The following is a 25,555-nucleotide window of genomic DNA, read 5'->3' on the forward strand; positions in this document are numbered from 1 at the left end:
CCGTCAGCGTTTTGCCCGCGTTTGCACCGAACGCGCACGGCGTTGGTGACTGTCGCCCGTGCCTCTGGGGGCGGCTCGGAGGTTTTCGACGAGATCAGAACGGGACATAAGCATCGGAAGTCTTTACCACCTTCTCGCCTCGCAACGTTTTTATATAAATACGCATTTGGTGCCGCAGCTAAACGTCGCCTCCCCTCCTTCCCTGCCGTCCGCCCACGGCCTTTCGCGTGACGGAAGTCTCGTTTGCTCTCCGCCGTGCGTTCGCTCCCCGTGAAAGCACCCGTCCCTCGCGCACATACAACATACGACGTGCGGCGACGATTTCATCGCCATTGGACTCTATACGGAACCTCACGGCGACGACGACGGCAGAAATCTGCTTGGAGTGTCCATATAATTGCTATCGCAATGAAAGTGTTACACCAACGGTGGCAAATAAGGCATGCTGTATAGAGGGTGCGCCGGTCATTACCGTAGGGCGCGATGTCCTGCCCGTCGAGTGCTGCGCGGGCCTCCTGTTCGGCTCCGCCGGCAACTGCGGCCGCGGCCTGCTGCTGCTTGAGCCGGGCCTCCTCGTTGGCCTTGTTGAGCTTGACGACGCGCACGCGCACCTTGCTGGCGTACACCTCGGCCACCAGGGTGTCCACGAGCGAGATCATGATGGCCGTCACCGCGGCGTCGGTCACGAACATGGCGAACAGGAACACGAGCCACATGTACACCAGCAGGAGCCATCGCACGCTGGTGCCCACCGCGAGCAGCAGGTACAGTGCCATGCGCCGGTTCAGCTTGGACGTCTGCAGCAGGATGGAGATGAACAGGCCCGACAGCGCCCGGATGATGTCGTCCTGCAAGGCACAGCAGCGCGGAGCTTTGTCACGTGGCAGTCAACTATTCAACGAGGTGCAATATGTTCGGGGAAAACGGAATTGTGTGGAGTCGGCATGCAGTCCGCCAAAGGAACTAAAGCTGGAGGCCATTGACAGGCAAGAAAGCACACGTGCAAGACTGTCGATGCGTCACGACCATGGCGTGGGAGACAGGTCTCGCAATGTGGTCCAGTCGACTATCGGGAAACGTTTCAAGGGGCGTTGAACGACAGCTGATAAGCAGGTCCTGAGGTGTGAGGCGGGGAAGTTCATCCTGAAATTATCCAGCCACCGGCTTCACAAGAGATGGTGTCCTTCGCGGTACAAGCGCCTGTTACGCGCTGCGGTGTAGTTTGCGAAATACAAGCAAGAAAGAAGCGACAAGCAAGAAGAGGCGAAGACACATGCAATCACGTGAAGCCCAATGGTGGGATGTACAGCGTGCGGTGAAGAGGGCAGTGCAGTCCACTGAAGCAAGACAATGCTAACTAGAGCTCACTAGAAGCAGCTCTTGATGCTCTTGCTGGGCCTCCGTCACTGGGCCTCTGTGATTGGTGTTGTTGCGTATGTTTGATAGGAAGGACGAAAGCTTCACTTGCACTCAAGAGCTTTCGAAATCTGGGGGTTTCCATAGGAACTGGACCATGTAGAGTCCGTCTCCGTCAAACGTGCAGGCGACTGTATAACTGCGCTGTCTTGAATAATCATTTTTGGTACCATTTATTGCACATGCATACGGTCATGATCAAGGTGGCTTCAACCAGTCGCAAGTACACAGCCAAAAGAGAGAAAATAAGTGCGTTTCGAGCAACAGTCTAATGATTCAAGTGTAACCTCTTTCTTATTCAATTTATATAGATAGTAAGCAGATAGTAGATATCGAAAGTAAGCAAACCTTTCGCAACAACTGACTCTCAAAGTATTGTTAATGTTCTACGTTTGCTAAGCAAAGCACTGCATATTATTAGAAGTGAAACAACGACAAAAGTTTTCGAAGGAATGCGTAAACAAAAGGGCTAATGCAAGTTTTTATGTTTTTGAGTTTTTTATGTAAGTTTTGTTTTCGGTTTCTTGGCGGAAGCCATCATGGCGACCTGTGGATTAGCTTTGACCACTAGACCACTTAGACTGACAGTACGCGAATGTTTCTGCACCACCCCCAGCATGCAGGTTCTGCTGCTGTCAATCAAACCCGTGGACTCATGACCAGCAGACAAAAAAAAAAGTTTTAACTACTCATCCCCCTTGGCGGTTGAATCCCAGGTTTTACAATACATCCGAAGGATGCGCAAAATCACGTGTGCTTTCTAGAACCTGGCAGGCTGTATAAATGTACATCTTTTGTAGATGACATGGTGCTATTTGCATTAAATACTATAGCAGCAGTCGCGCTGACCTGTAAGTTTGGTTACTTTTCGCTATGTCTGAAGGTATCATCGACGTTATCAAAATTTACAAGCTCAATATGCTTCTCACTAATTTCGGTTGCAGTTATGTTCTACGTGCTGCGACATATGAAACCGAGAGCCGCAGTTACAGTAGTTCTCTCCTGTAAATGTCACTCTTGTTGATGCCAATTCATGCACTAGGAAAGTATAACAAGGAAACTCGGGCGGATATAACCATAATTTAGGAAAGTTAGCAATGGTTGCTCGAAAATTGCGATAACACGTTCATTTGATATAGGTATAACTATACCTATACTTTGTTAAAGAGCGCACGAATCCGCTCACGTTCATGTATCTCATGGCGACGTCCTTGGCCGGGATTAGGTTGGAGAGCGGGAACACCACCAGGGGCACGAACGAGGCCACGTGATAGGGGATGGGCTCGAGCGTCCAGAGCACCACGATGCCGCCGACTGCGAGGCCGCACTGCAGCAGCCGGTCCTTGGCGACGAAGACGCCGATGAGCATGGCGACGAACACGAGGTAGCCGACGATGATCTTGTACTTGCGCAGCGCGTCCGAGATGAGCATCGAGCGGCTCGTGCTGGACGCGTGCGAGGCCTCCATGGTGGATCACGAGCTGGGCTGCACGCATCGACATGTCCGAGTGTGGGCGTCTTGCGCTGGAGTTTGAGGTATAGTAGCGGCGCCTGGTGGCGGCGAGAGAACTTATATCTGGGTAGTACCAGCTTGGGTAGTATTAAGCCCTGGCTGTGGCGAAGCACGTTTCTAGCCCAAGTTTTACGTCGATTCGCACTTTTTTTCGGCCCTGTTGCGAGTGCGAAAAGGCTCGTCACTTCTCAGAGACCACGCCGACCACGCTGCGAGCTGGCCGCAGCCTATAGTTTAACGAAAACGGACTCTACGTGTGCCGTGGGACGAAATGCTGGAAGCAGAAGACATCGGCGACACCGATCCGGAGAGAACTAGCTCAGCCGCGAAAAAGCGTCACCGCCGGTAATGCTGCGTCGTGAGCTGCCACGAGCAAGAAGGCCTGAATCCCAACATCAGATTCTACCGTTTTCTTTGAAGGCCTCACGAAGCGGAGCGTCGGGCGCGCTGGATAACTTCGTTACCCTACTATGAGCAGGACAGGTTTGAGAGTTAACTGTGCTCATCCTTGACCTCAAGCCAGCACGTTGAGGCAGCGCAGCAAGGCAGTATTGATTACAGCACATCGATGTTCAAGCGCTGTCATTAAAAGCTACATCAAGCAAGCAGCGCACGAGCTCGCGCTGCAGCGCGATTCTCACGTAGTACGTTACTGCGAGCTCATATGCAGTGCATCAGTTATTTATCAGTTGCTAAAGGGACAGATGGCCGTTACTACAGCGCAGGCATGACTACTTGTTTAGCGGCATGCAGTCAACAAATATTGCAGGAGGCCCGCCGTTTCGCGGCATGCTGAAGGAGCGCTGCCATCGCGGCGCGTACGATCGTGCGCTCGAGCAGTTCCGTACACATGATGTCTGCTTATCGCTGCTGTGAATTCAGTTATAGCAAGCATTTCCTCGCGTTTGAGCGCCTGAATCTAGCAGCGTGCATACCTTACCTGAAGTTCAACTTCGTACGTGACTCGCTTCACTTGCGATTGACACCGCGCTAAAACTTCGCCGCTTATTTCTTGAACGGCGTACACGTATATTCGGTGTTGCATAATTTCTTGCCTTTACGCAGCGTGCCACCACTGAAAAAAATCTTCGGCGCCCGATATTCGCTGCAAGCCGTGGTACAACACAACCGATAGTGGCGGGTCCATATTCTAAACGGGCTGTCCGAAGCAGACGACCGAGCTTGGTACTAACCAGTTTCGGATTTAGGGCGCTTTTTAGCACCATTTTTGCAGCGCCCCCTGGGCAACGCAGGAGCCCCATAGGGCCTGCCGCCGTATACTGTGTATACCGCGAGCAGCCGGCGTGCTTCGCAGGTGGCCGAGTCAATTTCAATTTCAATTTAGATTTCCTTTTCTTAAATCTGAAGTATATATTTCAAAGAAGACCCAGATAAAGATGGAGGTCTCATAGTCAAAATACTAAATGCGAGACGCCCTGTTAATACGTGCATCAAATAAAAATAACTATACAATGATCAGCATCAGGTTATTATAACATCATACAATGTACACCATGCAACTTTCAGCGAATACAATACAACAGTGCAAGCAAACATAATTACGAAATATGCACTATCTAGTTTACGAATACAGTACAGGTATACAACAAACACAACGTTGCAAGCAGATAGAATTCTGAAAAAAAAAAAACAATCTATCTATTCCACGACTATAAACGCAAATTACTTTTATTTTAATCAACGGGACCCTATTTTATACCTGCAGGCAATTAACTCACCAATATATACTTGTAAATTGAGAACAAAGTTTCTCAAGCTAAGGTTTGTTACTATTGCTGAAAGCTGGGCAAGTTGGTTACTGGCACTGCGAAACGTAGTTACAGCGCTATAAGGAAGAGCATGGCCTCCGAGATTGCGCGTGCGCCTCGGCTCGCAATCTCGGAGGCCACGTGAAAACGCAACAGGAAATTGAAATGCCAAGTACAGGCGACTGCACACTCCGCGCGAATTGGTTACAGCCATTATGAGGCATGGTTACACCGCTGTAACCATGTTTCATAATGCTACTAACCAACTCGCACGGCATCCACCGCTGTATAGCTTAGTTCAAATTATAGTGCACTAGCACTCATATGCAGTACACAGAAAAGAGTGACACACACGTTACGCTAAGTATAGCTTAGTGCAGTATTTCTGAAAGTGTGGGTCGTGAGAATTTTTCTAGGGTCATAAAGGAACCAGCTACGTGTCACTACATATGAATTTTTTGGCCATGCGGACATCTTTGAAAAAAAAAAAAAAGCCAACTACTTACTAATTCAACCAAGACATTAATTAACTGCTTGGTTACACACTTTACGGCACATGCCTATATAGAAAAGTCGTGGGGATCGCCGCAAAAAGTCTAGAGACAGTCCGGGTCTCTGCATTTCGAAGTGGCCATGTAGACAGAAATAACCGGAGTCCAATTATTCGTTCAATTTGCCTCATTACGCACACGGCACCACGAATTGTGGCTCGCGGTGCAATCCCCCTCGGACATAGTAGGGCGATCTATCATGAAGCGCCACTATGGCGCTCGATAAAGCGATCCGCCTCGCCACTGCTGCCGAATTGATTATGCGTCCAATTGGGAATCGCGCAAAGCGCCAATTGGAACAACTTAGGGACCGATGCTTATTGCACACGGCGGGAAACGAAAAACACAAAGAGGAAGAACACGAAGAAAGCTTGGGCGCTCGAGCTTTCTTCATGTTCCTTCTCTTTGAGTTGTCTGTTTCCCGTCTCACGCAATAACCATCAATCACTAACAATGAACCAGCTAGGCCCTGAAGGTAGAAGTTCTGTTCAATCGTAACAACCTCGTGGGAAAAGCGAACCATCATTGTACGCCACACTTCTGCGTCACGGAAGGGTTGGACAGAGCCACGTTTCAGGGTGCCGCGTGCCTAATCAGGTAAATCGAACGAATAATTTGACACCAGTTATTTCGCTCTACATGCCCGTTTTGACAATGTAATAACACGAGAATATAGCCATTTGTCACAATTCTCCTCAACTGCTGAATATAATGCACCGTAATGTTGGCAAATAAGAAGATAATTAATGTAAATAGTTGAATTAGTGAAAATGGATTGCTCCAGTTTTTCTTGCATATGATGTCCGCCTGGGCAAGTAATTCATCTGCAGTGACGCAATTTAAATAATTTTTCTAGACAAAAAAAAATGTGTTGTTCAGTTTGGGGAACAAAAAGCAAACGTTCTATTTACTGCAGCGGGGATACTAAAATACGACAAAATGACTGCACAACTGGCTAAATGCGGCTTATTTTTCACGTTTCTCTTCCGCGTTTTGGCAAATGCGAAACCGTGGCACGTGGAATTAAGCTATACGCTGATTCACTGTCTGCTCCAAAAAGCCAAAAGCGCCGTCCAAGGAAGTTTAAAATTATAATACGGGTGTCCCACTGCGCATTTCCGATCGCGATCGAGCCCCATCGGGATCGAATTTCTCGGTCGCGATTGGCGCCTTTTCGCAAGCTGTAGGAGAGAGCCAATCGCGATCGAAAATTTTAATCCGGGTCGGGCCCGTTCGCGATCGAAAGTGGCCGTGTGGCACCGGTCTCCTTGGCGTCAAACTCTATCGGACTACTTGGCGCACCAACACATGTGCAGAAGCTCCGCCCCCGTAGCTTTCCCTTCATTGCCACAAAGGATCGTCTCTCTCAGTTTATCTGTACGCATCAGCGTTCCGCGATGACGACGTCACAACACGCATGTTTACCAGCATGGAGGAAATTGATAAGATGGTCGATGGTACACCGTTATACGTGCTTACGCGATGTTCGGCTGAGGATCTTGAAGCAGTAGGGTGCCGGAGCGCGTTGATTCTCGAATATGCCGCTCAGCTGCCGGCCACCAGAGACCTGAGGCGCGTGCGGCAGCTCGAGGTCCAAACTTCTTCTGCTTCGCCTTCTCTGCGTTTTCGTTCATTCGTTGTTATTTTTGTTTCATTGATAATTGCCTTCTGTCACAAATTGCGATGTACTGTTAATTAATGCATCAGAGCAATGTAAATTATTTCTAGGTGCTCCAGGCTCTATTGATAGAATGTCAATATTGTTGCCTTCCGCCGAGCGACTTCAGTCGTATTTTTTTCTCGGTTACTTATCTAGAAGAGAGAGAGAGAGAGAGAGATTTATAATGAGAGAAAAGCTACGAGGTTGGTTTACTAGTAAACGTCGGGGAAGGGGGACAAAAGGAGAGGTAGAAAGCGAAATTGATGATCGTGATATGAAAAGAAAAGACATCAATCAAAAGTTGAAAATTAAGCAGGAACTCTTATCACAGTCTCTCACAGCCTCTCATCTTGTGCGCATGCGCAGAGCTATCAGTGGGGGTATACATATAGCGGGGCGTTTGCCATTGTGGTATAGCCATGGAGAAGGAGAGCGAAATTGCTGCTCAGTGGCGCAGAAGAGCGGAGAAGCTTAACTCATCGGACCCCGAAGTAGTTGCCTGGCATTTAGCGGTTGAGCGTAGGAAGAATGAACAGAAGGCTAAACGTGCTGCGGACTGGAGCAAAGGGAGGAACGTCTAACAAAGTGGCGTCGCCAGGAGGCTGAGCGACGTGCCCGACCATCTCACGCTACGTATATCCTGCCATAGCCGAGCTAAGCCACTGTTTCTTTTTTTCTTTTATTTTCGTACCAATGAATAAACACGATGGAGGGGGCGAAGGTGACAGTGTGAAGAAGGACGGAGATAAGAACCACAGTGGTAATGATTCGTGGGCAGGTCTTTTAGTTTCTCGTTCGGTGTGGGCAACGGACAGGCTTCGATTAGGGAAAGTCAAGATCTGCAACGATGCCCCCTACTAATGAAGAATGTGCGAATATGGCTCTCGCCCTCGGCCGAGCGAATGGAGATAGACAAAAAAAAGCGGGTAAGTTTACACTTGGTCGTGCAAAGCTTAGGCACAGCGTAAGTGTCAATCCTCAAGTCTTACTGGCTGCTACTGCTAGGTATTAACTTGGTTGCTGCTAGGTCTTAGTTTAACTTAACTACGCATGTAGGGAAAGTATTCTCGAGCGATCATTTTCGGAGGTGCCTTCCCTTTCGCGACATTTCGCGTGACTAGCGCTGTACACGTGGGCGCCTACGAGCTACAGCATTCCTGGCATGCCACAAACGCAGGCAGGCAGTCAGGAGCCGTGTCTGTGTCGGGCGAAGCTAAAGCCCCTCCATCCACGCGCCACCGCCGCTTCTGCTAAGTAGCGCTAGAGTGTACTAGAAGCTTTTGAGTGGCGCGAGCGCCTGCCTGAGCGCGGCCGTTTCAGCGTGGAATGATGCGGTGGCGCTGGCGTCGACCAATCTACCAGCGCGGATGGCTGGCAGGCGTTCCGCGTACGTGTTCGTACCTCTCCGTCGAGCCTAGGATGATCTTTTTCATTCTTTGTTATACCCCCTTTTCCAAAAATGTTAATGCAAATAAATATTATTTGACATTATTGTTACTGAAGTTGCCGCCGACTGTGTTGCAGCTTGAAGTAGCGTAGCACATCGTACCGCATAACGAGCGCTTCCCCCCCCCCCCCCTTTTTTTTTTTACAGTGTACAGTTACACGAGATACCAGCTAGCCGGCACACATCGGAAGCCTCCCTCACCCCCCCCCCCCTCCCCTCGAAAAAAAAGAAAAAAAGCAATGTGTTGCATATAGACGAAGAACTCCGCCAGTTCCACGTAAAACACCAATGTTGGAATCAAATAAAGGGCGCGTTGCTTGTGGTTGCGTTCACTCACAACAAAAGCAAGCTTTATTGACAATGTCACTGTCTGAAGAACAGCAGAGTTTTTCCAGAGCACCCTATCATTTTAAAATATGGGAATGCGTTTATTGTTGTAGGACCCACAAAAATGCACATACGTAATGCTGCAGAAAAACGCCTTCAGTGAAACATAGCAGTGCAAGATTTCGAGAGTTTAAAGGCAACACCACTGCAAAGTCCTATTAACAATCGCATACTTATACAAACAATACATTTGCAATTAAAAATGATAAAAAGAATAAAATTATAGAGCCAGGATACACAATATAACATAAAACAAAACAGAATAGCAGAGCTTAGGTTGTCTTTGTAAAATGCATTTAAATAAATAAAAATGTTATTATGGTTGCAAAATTGTTTAAACCGACTCTAAAGTGGAACAATGAATCAGCTTAGTTCGAGTAATTGTGCTCCGAGAACCCTAAAGCTGCTAAATTAACCATCACAGATTCAAGATGAAATTTTATTTTCAGATTTTGCGTCAGAGTTTGCACGTTCTCTTGCTTACAAACCTCTTCTCAGAAAAATCATCTCTCTTCTTGGTGACCCTTAAAAAAATTAATAGTAATAAAATATGCTCAAAAACTGACATCCTTTTTATGCCAATGCAGCAATTTATAGCCTACTCAATTTCAGGTGCTGCTGTGCGCTTCTTCGTTTTTCATCTCGCGACTTGTTCAGACCCAGTTTCTGCTGCTCCACAACAGAGTGGGACGCTTGCAACAAGCTGCAGGGCATCTGAGGCCTCTTGAACCATTACTAAACTAGACTTGCTGATTAGTTTGTCTTGCACGAACGCTTCACATTCCACGCTTCCGTTGTTTGCACTGCTGAAGAATACGGCTCGTTCAATGGAAAGTTCACGCGTGCTAGAATTCAGTGAGCACGCTACGTATGACACGCCGTCAAACCCGGGAAACTCGTGCAACGCCCATGATTTTGACGGTAGGTCAAGCCCACGAAGGTCGTCGAGAGTGACAACCGCTTCAGACGAGGGACTTGAGCTTGCCTTGTCAGCTTCGTCGCTACCTGCAGAAGTTGCACAGTTAGTGTCCACAAGCACCTGCGCAGGAGTGCTAATGCGGCGCCGCTTCCTGTTGTCGTTCTCAGCCGGCACACCCTGATGCCGCCGCTTTGTTTGGGTCCGTGGAGCCGGAGTTTTCAGCGTCAGATATGCAGGCAGGTTGGGCAAGATCGTCGGGACTGCATCAGGGGCAAGCATCGGCGTTCCCCTAGGAATACGGACTTCAACACCATCGATCACATGCACGTAGTCTCTCACAATGAAATGCGGTTCGAAGTGTAAGTCGCACACGGCACAATCGGCGTCAAGCGGTTTGTCAAGCCGATGGAGGTTCCGCTCCCAAAGAAGTCGTCGTTCTTCGTCTTTCGGGGCCTTAAAAAGGGATAACTTTCGACTTTGTTGCACACGCGGATATCCAGTTGTGCAACCTGGCGCGTAACAATGGTTTAAACGCTGTTTTTTTGCCATTACGCGACCAAAACAGAGATGCCGACTACAGAGGCTACCATGCCGCCGAGCAAACCTGGGTAGATTGGGCGATGGCAGCGCCGCCGCTACTTTCGCCACAAGTTGGGCAAGGGGCAAGCAAGGGAACAGCGCTCCGGTCGCGCCACTCAAAAGCTTCTAGTACACTCTAGTAGCGCCAACCTTTCATGTGTGCCGCTGTACCCTGATTCGTCGCTCAAACCAGTTCCGCTTCCGCAGTTTCCGCTTCCGGGGTTTCCGTTTCCGGTTTTTCTACTTCCGGGATTTTCGGTTCCTGAATTTTCGTTTGTTTCACGCTCGCACCCCTACGCAGCAGTGACGTCGCTTCCGTTAAAAACGGAAGCTGGGACCTAGGCAAGGCTAGGTGACGTCATCGCTACTGCTGCGGCGCATGCGCGGCTAGGCAACGCAGGCGGCGTCGGCAGCAGCTCTGCGCGTTGCCTCGTTGGTGCTGCTACAATTTCTTTCTCTCGCTATCTCGCTCTCAGGCGCGGATCCAGGGGGGATGTCCGGATGGCCTGACACGCCCCCCCCCCCTCAGATTTCTGCATCGCCCCCTCGCTGACAGAGGGATGGTCCTGTCGCAAAAAAAAAAAAAAGTATGGCCACCAGCATTCTTCAAAATTATTTTTCGCGAGTACCAGTGGTATGAGCCATGTAGAAGTAAAGCTAGATCGCTCACAAGCTTAGTTGTATTCCGTAGGGGTGTGGTGTCGCGAAGTTGCCGTAGTTATTTTTTCTCATGAACACCTTGGACCTCCTGGCGCCGGTCGTGCCTTACTCGTCCCATCGGTGGCATCGAATGAACGAGGGGACGTCCCTTTTGCCAAGCACGCAGATGTCCGCGCGAGCGCCTTCGCGCCTCATCAACTCAGTTCCCCATTGGGGTGTCATCGCTTGCCTCATTGGCTGTCATCGGTTCCGCGACCAACCTGCTCAAGAAATAGATCTCTCGCTGAAGTGTTCATATATAAATAATAACAACTAACAGCTGAACTAAGAACTACGCATAGGCAACTTTTTTTAACTGTAGCACTCAGTGTGATCACTGGTTTTGGCACGTAAAACCCCAGAAAGAAGTGTGATCACAGATTCACAGTTACACGTTGACAATATCCAGTACGAGCACAGTACCGTTCGTACGCTACAAGTTTTTCATTGTAACTTCGCAGTTTTATTGTCGTACATTAAGCATAGGAGCTCAAAGCCGCCGGATCCGTTTATCTGAGTGGCCGTTCTCGCGGAGCGGGGCGAAGCCTCGAGCAGCGGCTGCGAAGTGGAGGAGCGTGACGTCAGCGGCCAACGCCAGCGCGCGGGCGTTGGCCGCTAACCACGCGTGGTTAGAGAAACGGGAGCAGATGCGCACCTTGTGTAAAAGGATGACGTCGCGTGGGAAACAAAACATGTAGACGCTGGCTCGCGCTCTCGGCTACTAGGCCACATCGTTCTTGTAGGTGGCGTCGTGAGTCTTCTTCATACGCGGTGATTCGCATATCGTAAACAACCAGCGTAGTGGTTGCCGCGTTGGAGCTCCAAGGCAAACGAAGGTGTCTCAGCCGAACGCAAGAATCTTCTTAAGGAAATCAAGGTGTCCCAACAGAACTCCAAAGATGCACCCGTGCTTACGCATTTATAACAAACTTGCGACAGACCATCCCAAATTTTATTTTAAGAAACAATACAGGCTAGATATACCGGGTGTTCAAAATTAAGCTTTATGGTTTTATTAAAATTAGGCACTGGGAGGCACGTAAAGACCACCTGGGCAAACAAGTTATGTGGCCACGGGGACACAAAGTGAGATAATAATTATCGCTGTCAGCAGCCGAATTACCTAAAATTGAATAATTGGCTATTTATGACTGCAGTAAGTGTGTATGTTTGTATTGAAAAGTTAGAGGCAGCCATGTTTCTACACAGTTTCACTTAATAGAATTCTTCTAGCATGTCTATTCTCCGAGATATCCAACTCCAAATTTTAATTGTCGTTCGCATGATTACGCATGCAAGAGAGTGAGGATTGGCGCAAAGCTCCTCCATGATGTGACGCGACTGTTGGGTGCGGCGTTTAGTCTGACAACGCGGCGGAGGTATTGCCAAAGATAATAACTGTCCCCCTTCCCCTGACGGCTGGCGAAATAAAAAAAAAAAAATCGAAGAACCCGTAACCGCTGGCGTAACACGCGACCGCGCAGCCTGTAAGATGGCGTCAGCTGCCATGCCGATATAATGGCGCGAGCGGAGAAGCCGGAATGGTGACTGCGCGTGCGTAATGGTGACTAGACGACTGGGCATGATCATTTCCTGGGCTACGCAAATAAAGTGACGGCTGATTTCCAAGTATTGTAAGCTTTATTGAAATCAAAAGCAACAACTTAACAACACTTCACCCATCAGGATGTCAATGTCCTAAAAACGTTCAAAATGCCTCCCTTCCACAGCAACGCAAAGCATAAACCACTCCCGCGTCGATTCCATAACTCTTCGCAGTACAATAGAAATTTGGAGTCGGATATCTCGGAGCACGAACACGCTAGAATAATTCTTCCGACCGATACTGTGTAGAAACACTACTGTCTCTAAGTTTTCAATACAAACATACCTACTTACTGCAGTCGACAAAAAAATAATTGTTCAACTTTAGTGAATTCGGCTGGTCACAGCGATAATTATCCTCTCACTTTGTGCCCACCTGGCCACATAAGTTATTTGCACAGGTGGTCTTCGCGTGCCTCCCAGTGCCTAATTTTAAGAAAACCATAAATCTTAGTTTTGAACACCCTGTATTATCAGGCACAGCCGCCAAGCACATGGCTGTATTGGGTAACGTCCTTTTCCTATAAGCTCGGAGAAACCGATACCTGGCTTCGCTATAGGGCTTCTTCCTCTTTCTGGGGTTTTACGTGCCAAAACCAGTTCTGATTATGAGGCACGCCGTAGTGGAAGGCTCCGGATTAATTCTGACAACCTGGTGTTCTTAAACGTGTACTACAACGCAAGCCCACGGGCGTTTTTGCATTTCGCCTCCATCGAAATGCGGCCGCCGCGGCCGGGATTCGATCCCGCGATCTCGTGCTCAGCAGCGCAACACCTAAGCTGACTGAGCCACCACGGCGGGCTACAGGTGTTCTCTAGCCGTATAAAACGCGAATTTATCGTGAGCAGAAACGGTGCATTTCGGTAAATGAGAAATACTACTATCATCATCATCATTGACAGAAGTTGACCCATTCCCCCCCCCCCCCCCCCCCCCCTCAGAAAAAACCTGGATCCGCCCCTGCTCGCTCTCATTTTCTCTTTCCTTCTCCAGAGCCATGCGCTCGCCGCGCGCATGCTCTCCTTAGGCACTGATACCCGTGCCACACGGGCACGGAAAATGGCATTTAGCAGTTAAGGCCTTAAGTTCCTGAATGACATTTTTTTCGGCCGCGCTGCTACACGTACAAACTTAATGACATTTGACCCGATGATGTCGATAGCAGCGTCTTCTGAAGGGAGCAATTTTAGAGCAATAATAAAAAAGATAAACATGGACTTACAATTTTAATCTACCTTCAAATTTAGTGAAACGTAGAAATAAGCATACTACGGTGCCGACGTGTAGTTTGGTGCTGTCTTCTACAACGTTGCAACCGGCCAAAGCAACCAAAGCCATTGCTAGTCATATCCGAAGCCAACATTTAACACGACTCCGCTTGCACCAGCACTTCTTCTAATGTTGTTGTTTTTATTGCATTACATAAGACCCAATACGCTGGTTTAGGTGTCCTGTATGGCTTAAACACCTGGAAAATTTGTTTCCAGATGAATAGGATGCCGTTTCAAATAATTTAAGTAAACCGCACTGAGCAAGCTATGGCGTCGAGAGTACGCATTTCTCAGTCGAATGAGTTCTGGCGAAGGCCTTCAGGTACGAATGACATTAACGCGAATGCCATTTGAACTGCGCGTGTGGCACCGCGCGACTGACATTAAATCTTAAGGCCTTAGCTACTAAATGCCATTTTCCGTGCCCGTGTGGCACGGGTATGAGTCGTGCTCCCTAAAGGGCTGCAGAAAATAGCGCCTCCTCCTCTTCACAACACGAACCTCTCTCTGCTCTCCTTCCCTCTCCTTAACGTTCCATGTCAAGGCAACATGTAAACGGCACGGAGAGGAGGCTAGGCACACGCTGCTCCGCGAGGTGGTTGCTAGGCAACGCAGTGACGTCATAGCTCGGCGAGGTTTTGCGACAGCAGGCGCCACTTTTTACGGTTAGCTAGAACAGCTTCGCTGTTAAAAACGTGGGCAGCTTGCACTAGTGGTGCAAGGCTGGAGTAAACAGCGGAGCTGGTGATCGACCTAGCTTTTCTTTCAGGTATGAAGAAGACGCGCCTCCATCCAGCGGTATTGCCAACGCTCGGCCCGCTCTGCTCGCGCTGCTGGTCGCTGCTTTCTTTGGAGACGGTGCCCCACGCTGCCTGGCCGTTCCTTGAACTCATAGCGTTCTTGAAGGACACCGCCAATAAACCTCTTCTCAATTGGTGGAGGTTGCGGGAATTCCCCCGCCGCTTGCACCCTGGAGCTTCGAACCCGAATGCTTCCGCCCATCATGACCGAAAACACATGATCGACAGGTTTTACTAGGCTTGGCTAAGTTTTGCTAGGAAATGCTAAGTGCTGCTAGGCACGGTATTCCGAATCGGCTCGCCGCCGAAGCGCATATTCTCGCTTCGCCGCGCGACGCGCTTCAAGATGAGCGGCTTCTTCTTCGGGTGTCCGGATTTTCTTTGGTCGTCCCATGTCAAGGCTACATGTACTCGCCACAGAGTCAACGAGAGTTCTGCCACCGCCGCGGCGGCTCCGAGCTTTATCTCCCCGTTGACGTCACGGCCAAGCTGCGCTTCCACACTTGCCGCGGCGTGGCTGGTCGAAACCTGCCGAGCCGACGCCAGAGGCGCCTGCTGCACGCATTGACACGGGAAACGCGGGCGGCGTCGGCAGCAGCTCTGCGCGTTGCCTCGTTGGTGCTGCTACAATTTATTTCTCTCTCTCTCGCTTTCATTTTCTCTTTCCCTCTCCCGAGAATTGCGCGCGCCGCGCGCATGCTCTCCTTCCCTCTCCTTAACGTCCATGTCAAGGCAACATGTGCACGGCACGGAGAGGAGGCGAAGCACATGCCGCTTCGCGAAGTGGTTGCTAGGCAACCCAGGTGACTCATCACTCAGCGATGTTTTGTGGCTCGCGGCACAACTTGCGGCCGGCTTAAACAGCCCCGCTGTTAAAAGCTGCAAGGTTATTCCACAGTTGCCATCCTGGAACTCGGGCAAGTGGTTCGAAATTAGGAAACTCTCAAGGAGACGGGCACGTTCGAAAAGTCGCATCAGCGCACGAAGGGTGCGAATGAATCTCTGAGAACAGACAGTCTGACTTTCATGGCAGCCCATCCCCAGGCAAGCGTGCCTGACGTGAGTGACGAGCGCAAGTGTTCGGCGAGTACTCAAGAGCGGAGGCCTCTACCCTTACCATGTTCCCTTGCATCGGCAGTTGGAAGCCGTCTTGATTTCTGCAACTAGGTTTTAAAACAGACAGAAGATAATCCATGCTTTCTGAAGAACATAATCTGGTCCGATGAAGTCCGCTTTTCCCGCAATGCTCAAGTCAATATTCATAAAGGCCATTACTGGAGCGCTACAGATCCTCACTGGCTGTTGCAGTCACAACACCAAGTGCAGTGGTCTTTCAGTGTTTGGTGTGGGATTTACGGCGGCTCGATTATTGGTCCGGTCTTTTTTTGACGGAACGCTCACCGGAGAGCGCTACGCCAGGGAACTACTAAATGGCCCACCGAGTGACTTCACCTGTAAGCTTCCACTAGCGCAGCTGAGGAATATCTGGTTCCAGCAAGGCGGGGCTGCTCCACACAGCTGCAGCCAGGCTCGAACGTATCTTGAGAGAGAATTTCCAGAAAAATTGATAGGCCGCCTCGGACCTGTGGCTCGGCCCGCTAGGCCACCAGACATGAATCCACTAGATTTTTTTTCCATGAGGATACATTAAAGCTCATGTCTACACCAAAGTGACGACAACGCCCGTATGTCTTAAGTCTAAAATAGCAGATGTGTGCCACTCCATTACTCGAAGCATGCTGCCAAACGCCACAGAAAATGTGGTGACTTGGTGTAGGTTGCGCACAGGCGCTTATGGAGGGTTGCTTGACCATCAAAGACAGATGCTAAACGAGGTATTCTAAAGGGATACGAAATACGAGAAATTCACTTTAAGATCTCCTACATTGCCTACAGCCAATCATGCCATGTTGCTTGCAAATATCCAGAACAGCAATCGCACGTATTTCGATGTAAAAATGACTAAAAGAACTGCCCACGAATCATTCCCATTGTGGTTTTTCTCTCCGTCCTTCATCACACTGTCACCTTCGCCCCCTCCATCGACTTTCTTCATTGGTCCGAAAAGAAAAGAAAGAAATGCCTGCGCTGCATCAAATGCTGCCTCCGGTCCCGTATCGCATTCGCACGTGGCGGCCACTCTTTCGTCGATTTTTTTTTTTTTTTTAGACGGTACGCCCCTACCGTCACTCAACATCCATCACAGTCACCGACAGCCTGTTCAATCGATCTCTGTGCATGGAGGAGCCTTTGCTAATTCGTTTAACTTACATTTGAGGGCACTAAAAAGCGCGGTGCTTTAACAGGCAATCACGTGTTATTTTTTTTTTAAACTTCGCGCACTTTACAAAAAGGCTGATTTTCTGAACAAGCGCTACAACTTTTGTATTGAAGATTTTTCGCTAGAGTTACTACTTAAAAGGGTAATTAAGCAATCTTTGTTAATTACCCAGCTAAAAATATCATGAAATGCGCCATATATGGCTCAGAACAATACTGCGCCAATTCAACACGCGTAGCGTCTGTGTTGTTTTTTTAATGCGTGGCCCAAGTTAGCTGAAACACCCTGTATATGAGGCATAAAATTATTCAATAACGGCAACGAAGAATAATTGTCCCGATATTTCTTTGTGCCAACCGTGCAGCCGTGACACCTCGCAGTTCACTCCGAAACGGGTCGCTCTGCGCGGATACAAAACGGAATTCCTCCGCCTGTCTCGAGGAGAAAAATAAAACCGCGAAGCTTAGACGCTTTCGCATAAATTGCCGTGAGGATTTTAGCGATAATGTTGTTTAGTTGCCTGCCCATGAAAACATCAACAGGACAAACTGGTGGACTAATTGGCATGGCATCATGTACACTGCAGAGCAAAAGGCACACACACGCCGGCGGAAATACGGAGACACTTTGTTACTAACAACTGGGGGTTTTATTGCACGTGATCTACATATACATTGTTAATTTTTGGGGGAGTAATTATAAAGGGCATACAACAATTTTTAACACATCTTCTCTGTTAGGCTGTTTTTCTGTAATTTTACCAAAATAATCTGTTCATTGTTTTTCCACATTTTTTTTTAACAGAATAGGATGGTTACGCAGTTTATCCCATTAAGGGAGCAACTTTTACTCCCATCAAGACTGCAGCTTTCACGTAGTACGAGAGAGTCAAATGCTGCGATGCGGTTTTAACAGGCCCATACATTTACTTACAGATAAGTACGCTACGTAGGACAGATTTATCTATTTGCTTGTACTTAAAGTGCTGTTGTAGCTGCACACAAATGTTAACTGAGGGTAGTAAAGAAACGAACAAATCTCATTTCGCTCACAGAATTGATGACTATGTTTTCACGTCACCTCATGGGGACCAATTAAAAAAAAAAAATTCTGTCTCCGACCATAAACAGAAAAGAATCACATCTGTTCAAGCGAAATAATCCGTTTATTCCTATGAAAAAGAAAAATCTGTAGTAAAAAAAAAGGAATTGTTCTGCTTTTTCAAATTTATTTTTTGCAGCGTAAACAATTTCACAACAACAGAAAAAAAAGCACGCATGGAAGTATACCGAGCAATGCATTCGTCACAGCTAGACCCCCCATCGAGGCAAAAAACAGCCTTTCTATTTTTTCGACAAGGAAGCCGACCGACAACTGGCCCAATTTTCGCTTTTGTTCTATACATCTAAAGCCTCTAAGATCTCCCTAAGTGAGCTGATCAGCGTTTTTGGCCAACCATCGCGCGCGACGAACAGAGGCCCCCATTCGCAGAGCGCGCAATGCCAGCCACATCGGAAATTAAATACACCGTTTAACCGGCGCCACTAAGGCTAGGTAGATGCGTAAGGCGTGAAACTTGGTTCTGCAAGCTTTTGTGAATCAATAGCGGGCCGGACTTTACAAGGGCGTTCATGAAACACAAACGAATGAATTGCCTCGCGTTACTATCTTTGAATGCACTGATGCAGAATTAAAGGTGATGTCTAAGACCCTAATCCCTCAACGGGCACTTCATGAGTCAGAACAAGAGGCAGGAGGCACTAATTAAAAACCCAGCACACAGCATAGGTGGCTAGAGCAGGGAAACCACTGTCACAGCGCAATAAAGCTAAGTAATCGTCAACGTAGCGAAATATTTCCTTCCATACGAAAGAGCACACATTTCTATTGTGGTGAGCAAAAAAAAAAGTCTCTCAAAAAGGGCGCGATACAAGAAGAGCCTTTGCATACTCTTGTCTTTTGTATAAAAATAGAGTCACACCAAGAAACGAATGTCGACAAATAGTAAAAGCTAAGAATCTCCAAAAATTGGTTAACCAGAAAGGCCTACTTCAATCTGGAAGCTCACAATCCCGTGATCGTCGATTGCGCTTTACACATAAAGGAGTAGCTCGCTAAGAAGCTCCAAAAATTGGTTGGCCAGAAAGGCCTACTTCATTCTGGAAGCTCGCAATCCCTTGATCGTCGATTGCGCTTTACACACAAAGGAGTAGCTCGTTTTGTGGGACGATTAAAATGACGATGTGTTGGCGAGATTAGTTTCCGTGCACGCAAACAAGTGCGTATCTCTTGCGGGAGAGAAATGGATGCATCACGCTTATATGAGCACTGCGTTCACTTGCGAAAGTGCACGAAGGGTTTCAATTCGAAGAAGAAGAAGAAGAGATGAAACAGAAGTAGTAGCAGCGCCGCATAACGAGCGAAATATATTTGCAAAAGTGTGTAAGTCGGCTCTCCTTCCAAGGCTATTTTTCAACAAAGCTATCTTCCACAAAGTACATTTTTTACCTCTAGGTGCGGTCACACGGCAACGCCTCACTTCTGCAGGAAGCGCGGACACAAAGGATTTGCGAGAATTCATTCAAAAGTTTGACGTCCTCATAAGTTTCCCCACGCAGGGCTGTGAACAGTTAACATTTTGTTGCCATTGAATAACTTAACAATCGCGGAAAACCCACAGACTACATGGGTGTGCCGTGCTAAGCTGTTGAATGCGAACAATACCTCCTGCTACTTGCCCGTGGTGTAAGGCAGATTGGCTGAAAAAGTTCCTTTCTCGCGCGTGCGCTGCAACATTTCTGCAAATAGTCAATTTCGAGAGGGCAGTCAAAGTGTCGCGCATACACACCCTCACTTTTTATGTCTGCTAATAAAAGTTTCGTGGAAGCCCTGTGTGGCATTCTTCATTCGTGTTTTTGGCGCTGCACGTAAATCCTGTAGGCCCGCGAGCTTTTCGGTTCCCCCTCTCACCCAGCGTTTCCCTAGGAAAAAGGAAGGCCCACAGGAGCAGGCTTTGTGGTGCGCACATGGTAGGTACAGCTTCACTTTTCTGCGAACTGGTCAAACTCTCCATGAGACTCATAGACGTTGACCACGTGGAGGCAGCCTCCCCTCCCACACATTGGTTGATCACTTTTGTCCACGGGCAACCGCGGAGGCGTTTTTGAAGTGGACAAAAGGCTCGCTTGCCACCACCTCACCCAAACGCCCAAGTGCGTATGCCGATACAACAAAATTTTATTCATTTGGATACATACAAACTCAAATTATGCTGATCCGCCTAAGCACAATGCACTTGTTTGGCAGATCAGGCAGCTGATGGAGTCAGCGCATACAGTTCAAGTTTATACGCATAAAGCAAAATAATATTCAAGGAAAGAAAAGAACATACTTCCTGTAATGTACACCCGTGAGCAAAAAGTATACGGACCACAGGGTCGCCGAAAAACTGAATTCCTTCTTAATTAACAAGCATAAACTGGAATTGACGAGTACACTGAAAAGTTCGCAATGCCAAGTTTGGACTGCAGTCCTTAATTTCAAGTTGCGTTCACAGGCAGAGGACACAATCGGCTTTATCGCGCAACCTCTGGTCCGTATACTCTTGCTCACGTGAGTACGTAGCGCAATAAAACAGAAATACACGCAGTCCATACAGAAATAGTTACATATGTGCAACAAGAAAAAGACTACGAATTTCGTCATTTCAGGCAAAAGTTCAGGTAATTTATACAAAAACTACAGTTGACGACATCAGTTTATAATAATTTTCAACACTTTCTTTTTACCATTAATACAGCAGGGGTCACCATCAAGCTCGTCAAATACAGCTGGCACATAGAAGCTTCGCGTATTCTTACCGTAGTGCGTAACAACACCCGGTTTGACACAGTGATATGTCGTTCGTAGTGTGACATCCTTGTTCACTGGGGTCTTGTAGTCACTGTTGCAGTAATAGCGTGTAATTACCGTGAAGCGAAATAGCTCAGCGATGTGCAACACTCCCATTCAGCGTGCTTAGTTTCCCTTCTGTTGGCGCTCATTGCAAATAAGTGCCATAAGTTCTTGTGTTAACTATTCTTCTTACTACAGAATTTAAAGCTTGAGCCTTATAATCCGAGCGATTACCGTATAGCGTGATTCTATACGTAAGAAAAGGTTCTATCAATGATTTATAAATTAAACACCTAAGAGAAAGCGGGGATTTTCCTCCAAGAGGGTACATCATGGCCGCCATGGCTCTTGTCTTTTTCGCAAGCTGATTAACGTGGTGATATCACGTAAAGTGCTGATGCCAGAAAATACCAAGGTACGCAATGACTGGTCCAAATGGCAGACAAGCACATTCACGAGGGTAACAATTCGCTGAGCGCAAGAATAATGATTTAGAGAACGAAATCGCTTAATGGCGATTCTTAATGTGTTTTGCATTCTTGAGGTTTATAAAAATTGAATTCTGTGAGAACTAGCTGGCATGTACACATATCTGGGATGAGATCTATAGCCAGCAGGATGCAAATTGACCTTTTCCCCACCTTTATGGCTTGGCTGCCCTACAAAGCTCCCCCGACCGTCGAAAACTCGTCCACGAACCACAATCCTACGACGCGATACGCAGAGCTCCCATTATATCCCATTATACAAAAAGGCAGCACACATGTGTGACCTTGCAGAATCACAACGAAATTTTCAGAAAAGCCTTTTGCTTTCGCGCAATTGCATAGGGAAATGCGGTTGCTCTCGATGTAGATAAAGCTGATACTACTAAACGGTGCATGCATATGACACACCCGTTAGAAGCTTTGCCCGCATAAGAACACTTTCGAGCACTGGTTAAGAGTTTTTTTTTTATTTTTTGCAAAACCAGTAATTAATTCACGCTTCGTTTACTCTACGAGAACTTTGGCCCTAATGTCCCCCGTCATCATCATCATCAGCCTATATTTATGTCCACTGCAGGACGAAGGCCTCTCCTTGTGATCTAAAATTACCCCTGTCTTGCGCTAGCTGATGTGCCCCGTATTCTCACTAAATTTTATGTTGATGGCGTTTATAGTTCGCCCATGGCAGCGCGCTAAATTCAGCGCCGTTCGCAAAAGGCTTATAACGCTGAATAGTGTTTCAATGCGTAATTCATTTCAAACACAATGCACAATTAACTCGCACACTTTGAACTTTGCTTACGTATGATATTCCCCTTAGTTACACGAAATATAAACAAAGTGCATCGCTTATTTTACTAAGAACTCCGTAGAAACCAGCGAACCGCGTTGCGTATGACAATGTTAAAAAAAAAGGGGGGGGGGGGGAGGGGTTCAGTATTTACTTGCAATGCTCATATTAACAGAGAAACTGTGACCTGGGCACCGGGGCACGAGGGCGTCCCCGGGAACCTGCATGCGGACGAGGCGGCTCGAGGCTTTACAAATCACCGTGCCGCCTCGGACTCTGCAATAGAGGACCCTACACTCCTAGACCCCTGCTTTGCAACAATTTTGAAATACTTCAGAGAAAATAGAAAGATCTATCCACCCCCGCGCGGCAAACTCAGGGCTGCGGAGGCAACCGTGTTGCGAAGATTACAGACGAACACCTACATAAATTTGCACACACTCCACCTGATCTACCCCACGGCATACAGAGACATATGCTCGTGGTGTGGAGCAATACCAACACTCTTTCACATCAAGTGGGAGTGTGCAGAACACGGAGAAGAACACGAAACAAACGGCACATGGGAGGCGCTGCTGTCTAGCCCGGCCCTGGAAGATCAGCTACGACTGATCCAACGAGCTGAGCGGATGGCCCGTGCTAGTGGGGCCTTGGAATAGAGGCACCACCCTGCTGGACAAACTCCGTCTTTAACCCCCCTACCCCCTCTGGGGACTGGGGTAGGAGCCTGTCCGGTTTCTGATTATAATAAAGCTTTACTACTGCTACTAAGCTTCGCCTCATATTAGGCCGATCCCAGAACAGCTACCGATGGAAAACGCTTGTGTGGCATGATTGTTGTACACAATAAGGACCCTCCCGCAGGTGGTCAAAATAAATCCGGACTCCTCCACTACGCTGCGCCTCATAATCAGCTCGTGGTGGCACGTAACACACCTAAATTTATTCACTTCAGCACTGTAACGGCCTGAATGTTTTACGTATAGTAGCAGGTTTCTTTTTATTAAATTTGCAAGGTAATGTAATTTAAGTTAAATTAGGGACGTCGTCGAATCGCCGAAAAATAAAGGCGTCCTGGCACGTGTCCCACTGTAGGATATATATATATATATATATATATATATATATATATATATATATATAATCCTCAAATTTCACGGCCTACGGGTGGCGGGGCTGTAAATAAAGATGGCGGGCGTTCATAGCTTCGCGAAGCTGCCTGAACGTGTATTTTCGACAAGCGCGGAGTTCTTTTCGCTGCACGTGTCTTCAGTTCTATTTTATTACGTAGCGATAAGATGTTGCATGCATCTGCATTAAACACTTAAACACGTAAAATTTTAAGTACTACCATGTACTACAAACGCAGAAGCCTGTCAAATTGCCAGTGCGAGAAGATTGATGGATTTGTGACAAAGCATGAAATGATCATGCGTACAACCCAGTAAACGGCGAAAGATTCCCTGAGTTGCGATTCTTTGTTGTACTTTCGCCTGCACTGTACTCCGCAGCTGTGTTAACTTCTGCTTCAATGGAGGGCTGTCACATTCGGCATGCTTTGCTGCATTCTATTGATGTGAAGGTGAAAAAATGACGAAGGGATGTTTGTGGGCGTGTATGCGAACAAAGTAGTCAAATAATTGCGTTTTGTGCGTCGCTACTGGCGTCCTGTGCCTCGCTTTTGTCACCATACAATGCCCACGAAGCAACACACAAAAAGGTTCACATGTTTGACTGAGGCCCTTTATTCTGGTGAGAGGGAGAAATGAAACTACGATAGATGAAATGGAAGTGATGGAGAGGTCATGGGTCACAACTTCTTTCCTCATTTGCTGCCTGTCAAAAAGCTTTCTCATTCTTCTCTCCGCATTCTTTTCGTCTCTTTCACCACCATTATTGCTCCCGCAGTTGTGCGTTGAACCACGTGACCATTTCTGAAGTACCGACCCCACGGCGTTACAACCAATCAGCGACCACGTGTCCTGACCCCTGCATCGTCCTTTGCTCCCCACCACCAGCGCTCTCAAATCTGGCAACTACGGTGGCGGTAAGAGCCCAACCAAGGTATAAAACCTCGTTCGGTCTACTGACGACGTTATTTCCTCGTCTCGCCATTTGCGAATCCAGATAACCTGCAACTCATCGGTACGCCGCATCGCAGACAGCTTCGCCGCAGCTCTTCGAAGCCACCACGGTGACATCTAGCAGCTCGCTGGCGTGGTCGTCGCAGCCTCGCAGCATCACAGCCTGGTCGTCAGCCACGTCATGATGCAGCCAAAGTTGAGCCGCATCGACGACGAAGTCGTCCTCCGAAGGGAAGACACTCTCGTGACTCGAGAATCGTCGGTGCGCGGTAACTTGCGGAATCTCTTCATACTCTCCACGGACGAGACCACGACATCGAACGAGCGCGTCACCCGGCGCGGAGGCAAGCCTGTGCGGCCTTTGGCGCGACGCTTCGTGATCTCCCAGAACCGCAGCCCGACTGCCTATGTCCTCAGAGGCTTTGACTGCTCCTTCTTGGACTCGCGGCGCATCACGTTCGGACAGCCGCTACCGAACGTGTGCGTCAGCTGCTCGGTGCTTCCTGCCAGGGCTCTGCTGCTTCCGTGCGACCACACCGTGTGCGAGGTATGCAAATGTGACACCTTCGACCGCGCTGAAACAGCAGCGGACCAGGACGACAGCGCCGTAGACACCCTGCGGAGTGGCGTCTGTCCGAAAGATGGGGTCCCGTTCGCCGATTCCTGCCTTGAGGTTCTGACTACCAGCCTGGAGCAGGTACACAGCCAACTGGCGTTGTGCGTCAACGCATCGTTGGGCTGCCCCTTCCGTGCCGAGCTGAGACACCTGAAGGAGCACTATTTCTACGACTGCCGCTTCAGCCCCCGTAGCTGCAACCACTGCGGAAGGTATGACATTCCAGCATGCGACATCCTGCGCCATTCTCTCAGATGCGCACGATGGTAGAAGTGTTTATCAAAGGCCAAGACTGGAGAGGAAGCGGCCCCCACAGCCACTGGTACGGAGCATTTTGACACGTGCAGAGCACACGAAGAAACCTAGTATAGTACAGTTGTTATAGTTGCCATTATTCGCTGGTAAATGAATGTGTTTACTACTAGATAGGACTGCCGTGTAGCCTAAGTGGAGAAGCGGGGTTCTGATAATAAAGAAGCATGTTCTCTGTCAGTATGACACCTCTGGTGTGATGATTACACGCATTCCGTGCTCGGCCGGCGACGGCCTGAACACGTGCGTTTTCTATAGAGGACTACACTATAGAGCACTGCACGGGCCCGGGCCGACCCGAAAGCCCGGGCCCCGCCCGCGGGCCGGGCCGGGCCGTCCGAAGCGTTTGGCGGCGGGCTCGGGCCCGGGCTTGAGGCCACGGGCCCGGGCCAGACTCGGGCCCGCGTATAAAAGGCTAAAGAAGGCTTCGAGCAAACGACGACCCGCATGGCGATTGCAATGGTTCAATGCAT

At 48.4% G+C, this 25,555-nt stretch overlaps 2 protein-coding genes across 2 annotated transcripts in view; one reads left to right on the forward strand and one right to left on the reverse strand.

The window, feature by feature from the left end:
- LOC119445003 (sodium-dependent dicarboxylate transporter SdcS) overlaps positions 1-2,866 on the reverse strand; it is a 47,176-nt gene extending 44,310 nt beyond the window's left edge. The window contains exons 1-2 of the mRNA XM_037709334.2: positions 2,603-2,866; positions 473-848 (exon numbers count right to left, since the gene is read on the reverse strand). Of these exons, the coding sequence (XP_037565262.2) occupies positions 473-848; positions 2,603-2,848 (622 nt within the window). The 5' untranslated portion in view covers positions 2,849-2,866. The remainder of the gene's footprint in view (positions 1-472; positions 849-2,602) is intronic.
- LOC119444111 (2-oxoglutarate and iron-dependent oxygenase domain-containing protein 2) overlaps positions 1-25,555 on the forward strand; it is a 94,393-nt gene that overhangs the window by 53,137 nt on the left and 15,701 nt on the right. The window lies entirely within an intron of this gene.

Source organism: Dermacentor silvarum, chromosome 3 (genome assembly GCF_013339745.2).
Source record: "Dermacentor silvarum isolate Dsil-2018 chromosome 3, BIME_Dsil_1.4, whole genome shotgun sequence".
Lineage (NCBI taxonomy): Eukaryota > Metazoa > Arthropoda > Arachnida > Ixodida > Ixodidae > Dermacentor > Dermacentor silvarum.